Source organism: Atractosteus spatula, chromosome 2 (assembly GCF_055471065.1).
Source record: "Atractosteus spatula isolate fAtrSpa1 chromosome 2, fAtrSpa1.hap1, whole genome shotgun sequence".
Taxonomy (NCBI): Eukaryota; Metazoa; Chordata; class Actinopteri; order Semionotiformes; family Lepisosteidae; genus Atractosteus; species Atractosteus spatula.
Window position 1 is genome coordinate 32,252,082 of NC_142707.1, and position 14,860 is coordinate 32,266,941.

At 40.2% G+C, this 14,860-nt stretch overlaps 1 protein-coding gene across 1 annotated transcript in view; it reads left to right on the top strand.

Annotated features, from left to right (window-relative positions):
* LOC148839567 (nesprin-1-like) overlaps positions 1-14,860 on the top strand; it is a 219,048-nt gene that overhangs the window by 68,815 nt on the left and 135,373 nt on the right. The window contains exons 21-34 of the mRNA XM_088908442.1: positions 3,372-3,536; positions 4,575-4,709; positions 5,475-5,633; positions 6,557-6,765; positions 7,070-7,178; positions 8,344-8,508; positions 9,403-9,570; positions 9,815-9,991; positions 10,441-10,581; positions 11,681-11,841; positions 12,516-12,666; positions 12,811-13,038; positions 13,705-13,803; positions 14,115-14,302. Of these exons, the coding sequence (XP_088764568.1) occupies positions 3,372-3,536; positions 4,575-4,709; positions 5,475-5,633; positions 6,557-6,765; positions 7,070-7,178; positions 8,344-8,508; positions 9,403-9,570; positions 9,815-9,991; positions 10,441-10,581; positions 11,681-11,841; positions 12,516-12,666; positions 12,811-13,038; positions 13,705-13,803; positions 14,115-14,302 (2,255 nt within the window). The remainder of the gene's footprint in view (positions 1-3,371; positions 3,537-4,574; positions 4,710-5,474; positions 5,634-6,556; positions 6,766-7,069; positions 7,179-8,343; positions 8,509-9,402; positions 9,571-9,814; positions 9,992-10,440; positions 10,582-11,680; positions 11,842-12,515; positions 12,667-12,810; positions 13,039-13,704; positions 13,804-14,114; positions 14,303-14,860) is intronic.

Genomic DNA, 14,860 nt, shown 5'->3' on the forward strand with positions numbered 1-14,860 from the left:
CACCTGATCTCTATCTCTGAGACCTTTTCAGGTGTAAAATGCCTCTTCTGAGAGCAGGATAGACCAAAACCTTTTTCCAAATACCAGATGTTTGATGATCAAGTTATTTTGTTTTCTCATATTGACACAACAGCAGCTTCTCATGTTGACACAAGCTATACTCTACTGTTTCTGATCAGGATGAAATGTTCCATTACATTTTCATGCCCTTTTATCTTACTCTGCTTTTGAAGCAGATCAGGATAAAAAAAAAATTATCCTGCATATAAGTCAGAATGTCATGTGTTAAGGCACACATTTTACCGAAGAATGCCACATTGAAGAGGAACAATACATGAATACAATTACGCCACCTGCCTTTTTGAATGACCTTTCTTTATTGTCCCCGTCGATAAATTTGCTTTGCAGGTAAAACATGCATTACAATATATAATACAAGATAAAATCACTTTATTAGCCATATACAAATTCTTGCAATAGGAAGTTGTCTTTTCCCATTCCCCAGCTTGCTCTCCATGAGACACAGACAGGGAGAGAAGCTTGGGGTCAGAGCACAGGGTCAGCCATTGTACAGCACCCCTGAAGTAGTTGGGGTTAAGGGAGTAGGATTCCTTTGCCGGCTGCGGGATACAAACCAGCAGCCTTCCAGCCACAGGCGCAGATCCTTAGCCACAGAACCACCGCACCGCCCATAATGTAACACAACATGAATCCGCTAACAAATCAACTTCTTTTCCTTTGTTTCTGCAATGTAGAAAGTTTTTTTTCAGCTGCAAACGAAAACAACATAAATCACTAAACTGCAATGAGATATACAGTATATATATATAGTTGATTCCGTGAGGTGTGTGCTCAGAAGAACACATGTGTTTCTGCCACTAAATGCTGCATTACTGTATTTGCAGAAAAGGATTTGGATCAATTACTGTTGATTCTGCTTGCCTTTTTATTGCTTCCCACTTTGTCTAGAACAGCTGGTACCAACCATTCTAAGGTTGTATCCTGTATCCATTATCGACGGAAATCTAGCAAAATAACAGATAAATAATATGTGAACCTTAAAATAGGTGACATACGTATTTGTTAGCTCAACAATTATATTTGTGAAGCATCACAGGACACGTGTGAAAACGTGAGTACACCACCTTAGGAAAGACCTTCACTTAGTCATCATTAATCCATTTCCTAATGATCAACTAAGTATTTGTGCACGATTTGGTGCACCTGATTTTACATGTACAATATACAGGATAACCTCTTTATTGAGATGGGAGAACACTTTTTCACACATTGAATTGATTGCAATTTTTAAAAATTAGGACTAGGTCAGAACTAGCTAAAGATAAAAATGCCTAAATATGTTAAACCATAAAATCTTAAGGGGGTGTACTTTTTCACCTCGCTGTACATTGAGTAACTTAACAAGATGGCTGGTACTGTTTCTCTGACTTCAAGGACAAAATGTCAGTTCTGATTGATGACAGTTTTAGCTTTATATCTGATTCACATGTTTTCTTTCAACCAAAGGTTGAGAACTGCTGTTCGAGGAAATGTAGGTGTTGAAGCTGAGACATCTTTTATGTCGTTTTCACGAGTACCTTCTTCATGTTTCTGTTCATCTTCTGTTTCTTCTCCATGCAACCCCATGCAATGTTCTACATGATATGTCATATTCCACATGTTTGCCCAGTCTTGAATTTTGTCTTTTGAATTTTCTTTGCCTCTTCTGCCATGATTGCCAATCTTTCTAATTTGGTCATCATCAGCGAACCTGACTAGTTCACGACCCATAACGGAATCCAGATCTTTCCACTCTGCAGGTCCTTATCTCTGGCTCTTTTCAAGGCGCCGCACTTGATGGCATCTCACATATTCTTTTTTGTCATTTGCTACCAGTTTTGCTAAAAATTCTTAGTTCCACTAAAAGCGGGTTAGATCTCTATGCATTGGTAAGAGCGGTCTTTGGTATTTTCTTATTTCCCCATCATACTGGAATCATGTCATCTAAATAAGCTGCTTATCCTAACAATCAACCCATTCTATGAATAAGAAACACACTTTCATGTTTTATAAATCTGTGGGTGACGAGTAATTCAAAATGAATAATTAAGAACATTGTCAAATATCATTGGTTTGCTCATGATACTTGCATTCTTAATAACAGTCTCCTTTTCTACCATCCAGGAGCAGAGACTGTTTGTCCTATTTCTCATTTTTCATCAGTAAATCAAATTCCATGCATCCTTTATTATCATGGTTGGATAAGCTGCGTTTTTGCTCTAGAACACTTGCTTTTCTCCTTAGAATAGAGGTTACGGTTTTTAGAAGAGACACAATTCCCCAAACACCTTTCTAGCTGTAATTTCTCAGCATTCAGCTACCTCCTACAATAACTCTTATGCTGTATTGCACTTGTATTTTAAATGCCAAGCTAGCAATGTAAATAGCAAAGTGCACGTATTCGCTGTAAATATGGTACACATACCACCAACATACAGTAACTGCCAATTGTCATGTGTTTGTGCTGAGACAGGCAATTCTTAGTCCATCTGGCTCTAAAAAAATTAAAAGCTGTTTAATACTGTATCATCTACAGTCCAGATGATTTTTAGTTATTTTAATTAGATGTATCAACTTATTGGGTGTTTTATAAGAGTTCTTAAACTGCTGTGAACTAAATGCCACACGTAAATATTTAAGTAATCTTATTTTTTGATGGTTTGAAAATGTCTGAATATTCCTCTATATGCCTTTGTTCTATCCCTCTTAGATGTTGTAATGAGATTGTGTGTTCCCTGAAACAGCAGCATGAGTATTAATAGAACCAGTATAATGAGCTCTAATGATAATGTTACAGAGATGTGTAACGGATCGGCTCAACTCTTCTTTTGTTCAGTCATCCTCCTCTCTGTTCACTACAAGTCCAAAAACATGGCCAGCAGCCATAAAGTACTGTACGTCTGTTTGTACACCTTGAATTCTTAATACAATAATATCGTTTACATAATGGAGCAAGGGGAAGATCATCCTTGTTCACTAAATGTGAATTGAAAAGTACACATCCCCACTTCTCTGATGTGGTATTTGGTTTAAATTTGATATTTTGTATTAAGAGCACATTCATATACTGAGGAGTTTCATTGACTTGTAAAACAGATACATCTCTAACACTGCACAGTTTCAGGGTCTTTTACAGTAGGTGATATCATAATGCATGTATTGGCAGATGCTTGTCAGCTTGCTGTGGTGTCTCAGTAGCAGACTAGTAACTAGCAGTGACTAGTGACTGCTGGTCGCTAGCAGAGTTCAGTTGCTAGTGGTGGTGCGCTGGGCCAGTTTCAGCAGCTTTGCTTGCCCTCTGTCTGTGTCAGGCCATGGTGAAGGAGGCTGGGGAGTGGAGGAGACACGCTGAAGCCAACAGCAGCCTGATGAAGAGATTTGAGGAGTCCAGGATTGAGCTGGAGAAGGTTCTCAAGATTGCTCAGTCATCTTTGACAGAAATAGGAAATCCAGAAGAATTGCTCAAGAAACACACTGTAAGAAAAAAAAACACATTTGTTTACCTTACAGAATACCTACATCATGTGTTTCTGTTAGTATTATTAAAGTTAATTGAGGTTTTAATTCTTTTGTTTCATTATGCAGTTCTGAGTTAGAGGATGATTGGATGTATTTCTTTTAAACATGGAAGACATACTCAGCATTATAAAACTGTTCATGTATATAATCATTTTTTCAGTTGGTTGGGATAATGACAATAAATTAAGATGATTATTGAAGATATGATTATTGTAATAGGATATGAAAGATGTAGCAGGCTTTCTTTTTTGATTAACAGCCACACGTTAATATTCCCATATCAATAAGAAATATATCAGGTGCTGATAAACCCATTTCTTATAACAGTGTATTTAGTATGCAAATATATTGAAATATAATATTATACTTCAATATAATATGTTATATGTGGTTAATATAATATTGAAATATAAACAGCTCTATGCTTTATGTATCTCTAGACAAAGGTGCAAATATTGATAGTTATTCCAGTAAACAGTGCAGAATACAGTAGTTATTAGAGATACTATTATTACAGTACATCTACATTCTAAATTGGTAGTAAAATTACAATATGATTTATTTATCTGTTTGAGACTGATTTACAGGTAGAAAAAATGAGAGATTCCTACCAAGTTGTTGTTATAATCATAGTCACAGTACATTCTGCTGCAGATACTGCCCCTGGAGATGAAATAAACAGACACCCACGCTTAAGCTTTTTAGGTGCTATAATAAATGCATATTGAATGCAAATGTACACTTGTTTATCCATATGCCACTACAATTTTTTTTTCTAATTCTAGCAAGCATTCCTCAGCTTGTGGAGACCATAGGTACCTAAAATCTCTTGCAATGTTTAAGAATTACAATAAATAAAGGTACTAATACAGACCTTTCAGTGTCAGTAGGGAGTCCGAGGAAAGATGCGTCAGCTTCTGTCCTGTGTGTTGATATTAGCTGTTTAGATACTTCACTGTAGGGACTTAAATTTCTTTTTTGGGGCCTTTTTACAGGACTTCTTCGGGCAGCTTGACCAGAGGGTCTTGAATACATTCCTAAAGGCCTGTGATGAGTTCACTGATATTCTGCCAGAACAGGAACAGCAGAGCCTGCAGGAAACTGTGCGGAAACTTCACAAACAATGGAAGGTCAGACCAGTGTTCTCCTGGAGAACATGAAAGCTCAGACTTTCCATTGTACCATGTTAAACTGTGTCAGACTTGATTTGTTGAGTTTGCCATCAACAACAGGGGTCACTAATACATTTTTTTAAAAATACTTCAAAAGGTTGGCAGACACCTGTATTTCATTTTAATTTAATTTCCATCACTACTACACACCTCAGAACAAAAAAAATGTTCTTTGTTGAGCCAAGACAGGCTACTTCTTCGTACTGAGTTCTGTGGATTGCAACATGATTACAGCACATCACCAAAGTACTTTATGATATTCTGTGATGGGTGTCATGCTATGCACTGACCAAGACTAAGGATTTTACATCTGAATAAAATAAATGAATACTGAATTACACAAGGTTTTGCATTATTGTATGATAAATCAACTGGTTCCCAAATGTGATTTTTTTCTAGATTCTTGTATTATTTATTATATATTATATTATTTATCTTATATAACTTTATTGTATGTTATTAGTCCAGGCTGTTTTTGCAATGCATGTGAAGAGAGTTAGTGTGATCTCGGGCTGTAGAATATTGTAAGATTGTAAGATTGTTTAGTGTTACTTTTTTTCTTCATTTTTACATTCTAAGCATATTTCATCTCTATTCACTGAATTGCTTGAGTTGACTTACTCTTTGCCAGCAACGAATAGATCAAAAATCATTTGATTGACGAAATCCAGCTTTCTTCAATTGCCACGTTCATTTCTCTCATCTGTTGTCTCTCGTCTACAGGATCTGCAAGCTGAAGCACCCTATCATTTGCTGCATCTGAAGATTGAGGTGGAGAAGAGCCGTCTGCAGCTGTCTCTGGAGGAGTGTAGCTCTGAGCTGGCTCGGGAGAATAAAGCACTCCCCACGGCCGGCAGTGAGAGGCTCATCCGGGAGCACAGGGTGAGGATGGGCACTAGATCACTGCTCTCGTTTCTAATATCCCTCCACCTTGTAAAGCATCATTTCATCTCTCTTGCCAAAGCCATTTTGAATCTGGAGAAGTCCAACTTTCATGGTTGTTTCATGGAAAGAAATTACCACCCTTGTGCCTCTGAAACATCAATGTAACAGCTGAATTAATGATGCCCTTCCTATGATAGTAAAAGCCCCTGTTTAATTGACTGATGTCCATATATCCATACATTAGATCCTGGTTCTTTTTTGTTAATAATGGAGATCCTGAGGATTGTGTCAGGATTAATTAACTCTGTGAAACGGAGCCCTATATTCAGCATGACCCTGAGTCTGCAGACCTCTTTGTTTTTTGATACAATTCCTGTAGCATAACTGAGTCCTGTTTGAATGCTAGCTCTCCCACAGATCCTCTTGGTTAAAGGACCCATAAGTTATTGCTGGAGTTCCCAGCAATCCCTGTGTTATCACTTTATGAGCAGGAGCACTGGACCCCTGTTGTTCAGGACATGGTTTTTTTGGAACTCCTGTATCACTGTTAGATTTGCTGCATCAATAGTGATCTTGTCTCATCTGGCAACTAAACAGGACTTTTTTGTTAATGTATAAACATAAAATACACTCATATTCAAAACTTCAAGGAAGTGAATTTATTTTACTGTAACGTAACTTTAAAAGATATATTGACTGACTTCAGTTTGGACTCTTGAAACTATTTGATATTCCCTGGAGGCTGGCAGAGACGTCAGAGACAGAGAATTTATGATAGTGGTTATAAATGTTTATCTGTGACCCATAGCTTGCAAGTGCAGGGTTTCACAGCAGAGGGGGTCTCAGCGAGACACTGAGAGAATTAGGTTGAACTTCATTAACAGTTGAAACTGGATGTTTGACCCACTGGTGCTGTCTAGGCTTTCTTCAGGGAGAAGGGCCCGCAGCAGTTGAGTGAGAAGAGAATCCAGCTGATCGAGGAGCTCTGCCAGAAACTTCCGGAAGGGGACCCAGCCCGCAGTGCTGTAGGGTTCTCCAAGAGGGCCCTCGCTGACCTCAAAGCTCAGATCGACAGCACCCACCAGAAACTGCTTCAGCATCCAGACAAATGGAAGGAGTTCAACTCCAGGTGAGAGCATTGCTGTGCTCAAACTAATCCAGATCTTGACAGTTTACACACAGGCAACAACAACAAAAAAAACCAACAGAAGCACTGATGTACACAGTTTAAAGAACTTGCCTTATGCTTTTCTAAGTTGCTTAAAAATCCTCTTTGTTATACTCTGGCAAATATTTTGCTTCCAAATCTGAAGACTATGCAATTTTAATTTTTAAGGCCAAGTGAATCACTAGTTTAATATCTGAATGTGCTTCTTCACATAATGACACTGTGATCACTATGCTGTTTTGTTCTGGTGTTCTTTTCCTTTCAGATTCTCAGAGCTCTCAGCCTGGCTTTCAGCAAAGGAAAGTCAACTGAGGTTGCTGCGTAATAGAGCCAGTGACCCAAGCAAGTATGGGCAAGTGAAAATGACAATAGAGGTAAAATTCTTTTGCCAGGCTGATGGACTTTATTGAGTGTTACTGTATGTTGTCTCGGGTAATATAGGTCCTGGAAACTGATATTCCCTGTTAACACTGAAAAAGAATAATCCTTTTCTTTGTATTATTTTAATACACCCATACCTTTTTTTTTTACTCCCAGCACCCCTTTAGTATAGAGAAAATTAATTAAAAGAAAAACCTGTTTCCATTACTTCTTATGAGGGAAACTTATAGTCTGTTCTGGGCTCCAAAATGTCATCCCTACTTTTAGTTTTTCCACTAAAAAATACAAAAGAAACAATAATAACTTACATTCATACTGCAGTTTGTCTTTTTTGTAATGAAAAATCCTGCTTACCTAGTTAGACATCATTAATCATGACATAAGTACAATACTTTACTGTAACCAATTCATTTGCTTTTTGTGTAGCTATGCACACAAATTTCTTAACACTTTCAGGGTCCTTGAGGATGTCTAAGCCACAAATATTCTTTTGAAATGTTAGAGCGCACACAATAGCGTGCAATGCACGTAGCAAGATGTGGTGAACTCGCACGCCTCTTGTATCACTCCGTCGGCTCAGTGCTGGCTCTCACCCATACTAGTTAGTGGAATGTGATGTGAACACTCAATATGAAATGAGTAGTATGACACCTTCACTCATTTGGCAGAGGTTTCGAAATGCTTCTTCATAGTTTCGAAGTTGGCTTTTGTTATTCGAAATGTGGGTAACAATCCACATGCTTCACAGTATCAAATTTTCATAAAAGCAACATTCATAAAAAAAGGATTGGTGGTACTTAACTAGTATTAAGAATATAAATAAACAATATAATTTTGTCTGATTTGTACGGACGTTCTTAGGCAGCATTACCATGTGTTTTGCATTCACCAGTACCATAAAATTTTCATTCGTTTTTTGTACTATTTTTAAGGGCAAGTGAAATCATACAAATTCACAACAAAAGTCTAGGTAATATGTCTCTGTGAACATGTTACCTGCAAGTGCATCCTTTTAGGTACAGGAGGCTTTGAAACTGAACTTTCAAGACATTTGCTTGAATTATATGATTCATATTAGAAGAGGGCAGTGAATCACTAAGAAACGTGTCCAATCTTAGCTCAAATAGAGTGATCCCAACGAATATGTCTGCTGTATAGGAGCTGCGGCACGATGCCGAGGAACAGGAGAGCAATCTGAGCTGGCTGAAGTCACGGCTCGACACGCTGATTGAGGTCTGTATGGAGAGTGAGGCGAAGAGGCAGTCCGGAGCGCTGACTAAGCTTTCCAATGACTTCAGGGCTCTCCTCACGTCACTCGCCGAAGTGAGTAAATAAAACAGCTCTTCCTTTTTCACTCGCGTTTTCCGCAGTATAATTTCATGTTATGTTTTTATATCGCTCTTAAACAAAAAACAAACAAAAAAAAGGCCCTTTAAAAATGTTTTGACTCATACATTGCTAAATAGACACTCCAAAATGTGCTTATACTTGTATTTATATTGCACAAAAAGTTTGGATCTTTTTTATAATTCTTTGCTATTTTTGCTTTTATTTGTCCTTTACCAATATTATCGCTTGCTCAGACCCCAGTTTAGGGATTGAGTCCTGTATCAGTTACTTGCATGTAATGAGAACCATTTAAATCAAGAAAAATAGTTTCTTTGATTTTTAATTATACTTGACCTTGGAATGTCCCTTTCAGACCAATTACTTCCTGAGTAGGAGTTAGCGTGTTTATGCTTTATGCTATCCATACATTTTCTGACTACATCATCCAGTTTAGAGTTGGAAGGGGACTGGAGTCCATCACTGGAGGGATGTCAGTCCATCACTGGGCACATGCAGACTCAAACAGGCACACACTCTAACCAGGGCCAATTTTTCTCAGAAGTCAATTAACCTGCCAGTATGTCTTTGGACTGTGGGAGAGCACTGGAGCTCCCGGAGGAAACCCATATGAGCATGGGGAGAACATACAGACTCCACACAGATAGTACCCCAGGTCTAGAATTGAACCCAGGGCCCTGGCTCTGAGAGGCAGCAATGCTGAACACTGCACTGCCGTGCCGCCTAAATGTCCAACCATGAAATCTTCAATGCTGCTTTATACTATATGATCCTGAGTTTAATCTACTTTAATTTTTTGTGGCCATGACAAGGATTTTGGCAGCGTTCTGTGTGTGGTGACTACCGTCTCCTGTCCTGTGCTCCTTGCAGTCTGAGAAGGTGGTGTCTGCAGTGGGAGACTGTGTCCAGTTCAAACAGGAGGTTAAGAACGCTCTGGAGGAGCTTTTTCAAGGGCAGAAAGAGGCCCAGGCTGAAGCTCACAAAATTCTGGACTCAGACAATGTGAGGGAGGCACAGCAGCTGCTTCTCCTTCACCAGGTTTGTGATGCTGTTTCAGATGATCTCACACTGCCAATGTTGGTGAATCTATTGCCCCCTGGTGGACTAAAACCTTGTACTGTAAAGTCATCACAGTAGGAACTAGTAGGAACTTCAACCTGCAATACAGTGTGGCTGCCGGGATCAACAGTAGTACAGTTGCTCCCTTTTTGAATGACAGCATGTCATTTATTGCCACTGTCTGTACACTGTACCAGCTCATGGAATGTTCTTGCACCTGCAGCAACAGCTAAAGAGGTTGCGGGCAAAAAAGAAGGATGTGCAACAGCAGATTGCCCGGGGACAGCAGCTGCAGACTGAGGAAGGTCTTGCCAGCTCCCTGCGGCCAGACTTGCAGGAGCTGGAGAGCACCCTGAAGAAAATGGAGCACACCATGGAGACACAGGAACAGAGCCTGCAGGTGACCAGTGTCCCTTTTCAGTTGGTCATGTAATACCCTAATGGGCACTTTCCAGGCCTATCAGCCCTCTTTTACTATAAAAGCATCCAAGAATCCAGTGATAAAGACCAAGTGATGGCGGAGTAACCTCCTTTGTATCTTGAAAGTGTATCATAGATTGGTTTTCTTATCGTATTGACAGACTTCAGAAAAGTGCCTCAAATTTAAGCCTGGAGTTTCAGGTTGAAGAATCGAAAGAATAAAAAATGTTGCTAAAGCAGGAAATTATGGAATAGGGGAAAGGTTTTCAAAAGTTTGAAAGTTCTAAAAGTAACTTTAGGGAAAGTTGGAAAGATGGCAATAGTATATTTGGAAATTAATATATTTTTCCTCGAATATATTCCACTGGGTTAACCATTTTCTTTTCTTGTGTGTGTTTGTTTGGGATTGTTTTGTTCTCTGACACCAAGGCAACTCTGTGTGAGTGGCAGCGGTTTGAGGGGGAGTGTGAGGCGGTGGAGGAGTTTGTGAGCAGGGCCAGCTGCGCCCTGGAGCCAGGCCTCACCTTCAGCAGCCTGGAGAGCCTGTCATCCGAGCTGGAACAGACCAGGGTGAGAAGCGGGAGCCTGAAAAGCATCCTGGTGACCGTACCGAGACCTAGATCACCATGGTGTTTCGTCACACTCTCTTATACTGTATACTGTATTTTATACTTCTTGTCAAATCACTATTTTGTCAGTTAGGTTCTCGGAAATAATTTTAAGTGAATTTTCATTTAGTCTCTGGCACAGAAAATCTGTGAATGCTGTAAAATCATCAAGGGAAAACACAGATCTGTAGCAATTTCACGTAATTGCAAGATATTTCTTGTAAGTTTCAAATCTTCCCATAGGTTCAGCACTATTTACTGTAAGAAGGATGAACTAGGGTGGTACCAAAAAAGCTTTTATCAAATAATGCTCTAGCATAGTTGGTTGAATACTATCTTGCAGAAAGGCAAACCTTTATATTGTCATGTCATGTCATTTGCCAAACCGCTTTATACCATATGGTGTCACGGGAAGCCGGAGCCTACCCGGCAAGCAACGAGCTCAAGGCAGGGTACACCCTGGATGGGACACCAGTTCATCGCAGGGCAAGGGCAAGCCAATCATACATGGGAACAATTTGGAGGCCACAGTAAAGCTCGAAGGGGGAGATTTGACCCGGACACTGGGATAACTCCCTACTCTTATTGAGGAATGCCCGGGGATCTTTAATGACCACTTAGAGTCAGGACCTCGGTTTAACGTCTCATCTGAAAGATGGCACCCACTACAGTAGTGTGTCCTCGCCACTATACCAGAGTATTAGGACCCCCACAGACCGCAGGGTGGGTACCTCCCACTTGTCCCACTAACACCACTTCCAGCAGCACCCACAGGGTTTCCCAGGAGGTCTACCATCCAAGTACTGACCAGCTCAACCCTGCTTAGCTTCAGTGGGTAGCCAGTTGAGAGCTGCAGGGTAATATGGTTGCTGGCCACCTGCATATTTTACAAGATGAAAATCTTTATTAGGAACTACTATAATAAATTGCTAATGTGAAATGTGGTCAATCTGTTATTGCTGTGTGTTGTACAGTATACTATAATTCTTGGATGTATGGCTGTGAATGTATTGGTAGAGGTGTGGCTGAATACTGAAGCCCTTGTCTCTGTGCGCAAACAGGAGCTGTCCAGACAGAGTGAGGTACAGGCAGCAAAAGTGGAGACCCTGCTGAAGGGATCTAGTGAAATACAGCTGGGGCCCAAAAATCAGATCCGTCTCCAGGAGAAAGCCAGGGCCATCTGTGAGCAAGTCAGCAAAGTGGAGAGTGGCCTCAAGAAAGGGTAATTCATTTAAAGAGCCCTGTATTTGTGAAATCCACTCCTCCCTTTCTTAGAGAAAAATACATATTTTGTTTTTTTTAAATACATTTATCAAGAGTTGGAGCTCAGTGATTACGGGTTTGCACGCAAGTCACGTTGCTAGCTGACAGTGGGGTTCCCCAGGTGGCAGAGCCACAACTGGGGAGTGGGGGGTGAGACCAGTCAGCCACAACTCTCTTGGCTCTTAGTGGCACAGCGAACTCTGCAACCTTCCGGGTGCTTGCAGGTTTGAGGTGCTCTCAGTGAGGGACACATCTCCGCTATTCTGTGCTATTGACTGTGACATGCTAAAAGACTAGAATCTAACCAACAGGGCCTTGATAGTAACCCAGTGCAAAAGTAGACATACTGTATTTCTACCAAGAATAAAACTTACCTCTCATAACTTGGGTTGGCCTTATTTTTTATTTAAATCGTTTAATGTATTTACAGTATACTATGGCTACTACATTTTCCAATACGCTTAACCTCATGTTAATAATTAATAAAATATGAATAATATTGATAGAAATTGGTTACCCTTAATAACATTGCTCACAGTATTTTTCATTTATTAGAAGCAGCACATTTTTTCTTAAAATTGCTCATGCTTTTGTGGGTTTCTTCTTTATTAAACTCCCGCAATTTTTTTACAGTGTTTCACAACTGGAAACAATGAAAATGAAATGGGAGCAATTTGGCAATGATTTTGAGGCCTTTTCAGTGTGGATCAGTGAAAAAGAGAAAGAGCTCGATGCCATCAATTCCTCCTCCCTCCTGCTTGAACAGCAGATCAGCAAAGTCAAGGTAAGCACAGAGCACGATGAACACGGATAACGATGTTTGATGACCAATTACCAAGCACATAATCGTGTTTCAGTCCTTTCTGTCAGTGATTTTATCAGACTTACTAGTCAGTAGTGAATAATTGAGTCTCCTGCAATCATTCAGGCTGTGAGACAGGAACTGGAGGAGAGGGCCGCTGTCCTGCCCACGCTGGAGACTGAGTCTCAAGCTCTGAGCCAGTTTGTGTCTCAAGGCGAAGCTGCCCGAATCAAGGCCAGGCTGGCTCAGATCGGCAGATATTGGGAGGAGCTGAAAGAGCACACAGAGACCCTGGAGGCCATGCTGCAGGAGAGTGTTTCCCAGCAGCAGAGGTTTCACCACAGCCTCTCACAGGTACCGTACCCACTGACAGAGGGGCCTGCTGAGATACACATGTCAAAGGGCAACTCAAGGACAATGTTGCCTGGGACTGACATTGCATATCAGAGTGCATGGCGTCTGCTAATGAAACCTGAAAACACAGCTGAAAAGAATATAGTAAAAGTGAAAGGTTAGCACGAGTGGGGGCGGAAAAGAACTTTGTTCTTTTTACAAATAGTATTTTCTCACATCATCACATCACTTTTATTAGCAGCTTATCGGATTCAAGGTCATGGTGCCTATCCCAGGAAGCTCTGGGTGCAAGGCGGATACACACTGGACAGAATGCCAGTCCATAGCGGGGGACACACATGGATGCAAACTTGCACAGACTCCACCCACACCCACATGGAGAGAACATGCAATCTCCACACAGATACAGTAGCACCCCAGGAATTGAACCCAAGGCCCCAGCCCTGCTAGGCAAGAATGCTAGCCACTGTCATACCTTAGCCCCTTTGATAGAATTTTATTTTCTGTTTATAAGGTGAAGAGAGTATTTTAAATTGAGATTTTTTTAAACATCATAAGTTTTAATTTTAAGGTTACAATAAGGTTTATTTTATGCCAGTTTGTCATTTCACCAGATCACTTTGTGCTTATGCTTTTCCTGTTTTTTTTTTCATTAATCCCCTTAAGGTCCAACAAACCTTGAAAGACCACAAAACCAAACTGGATAGCCCAATCACATCTTGTTCATCATCAACAGAGACGTACAAAGTGCTCCAGGAACACATGGTAATATATTTTAGCACATTTTATTGCAGTATGTTCATTTTTGATACCTATATTGTTTTTCAAGGCTGAATTTATTTGCGGCCCAGGAAAGCTTCGATTCCAATATTTTCCATTATCATGCTTATACAGTGTGATTTATGATTCTCTCTTCATGTGAAAAATCGTCTGACTTCTAACATAAATCCTTACAAAAGAAGCACAAAGTAAGAGCCTTGACAGTTGTCCTTCACTGTACCTGTCCATATTATGTCCAGTGTGGTCTAGTGTTTGGGGGGTGTAGAATGTAATGCCCCTGGGGGTGTTCTCCACAGGACGTGATCCAGGCTTTGGAGCAGCTCAAGGGCATTGTGGCATCACTGTTGGCTGGGGCCCGCAGGCTCAGTGACCGAGAGCAGGCAGAGCAGGAGGTGGAAGCCCTGCAGCAGCAGTATGAAGAGGGGCTTCAGCAAGCCAAAGACAAGCAGACCCAGTTGGAAACCCTCTTGTCTCTGTGGCAAAAGTAAGGGAGTGGCGTTTCAACACATGCTTTTTTTCTTATTCAGCAATTATTTATTGAAGTGATGGCTGCTGAAGAGACCAGGTGTTTACTACAATTAGGAGGTTATCTGCAATATATACTATATGGGAACAAGTAAAGGTTTATTCCATGTTGAAAAGAGAAGAAAAAGAAACAACGTTTTGGCTATAGAGCCTTCTTCGGGTTCACATACTGTATATACTGTATATTCAACATGATGTACACACCTGTTAGTACTATGATGCAAGTGTTTTGAACAATTCTGAATGATTGTAAGGATTACTATGAGCTTCTAACTCAAATGCATACATATGGATTTGTAAAAAGAGACTGCATGGAAGAGCCAATATTTTTTCTGTACATAAAAGATGTCTTCATGCTTTTTTCACTTGACTTTACTATTATTTATTCATTTGGTGCTATAACCTTTAAAATTAGATCCCTGCAATGGTACAATAAATCATGCAGGAACACTGTGATCCTAGTGATTAATGTGCATCTTTTTTCGAGATGCATGTGTACAGATGATATTCTAGCAAT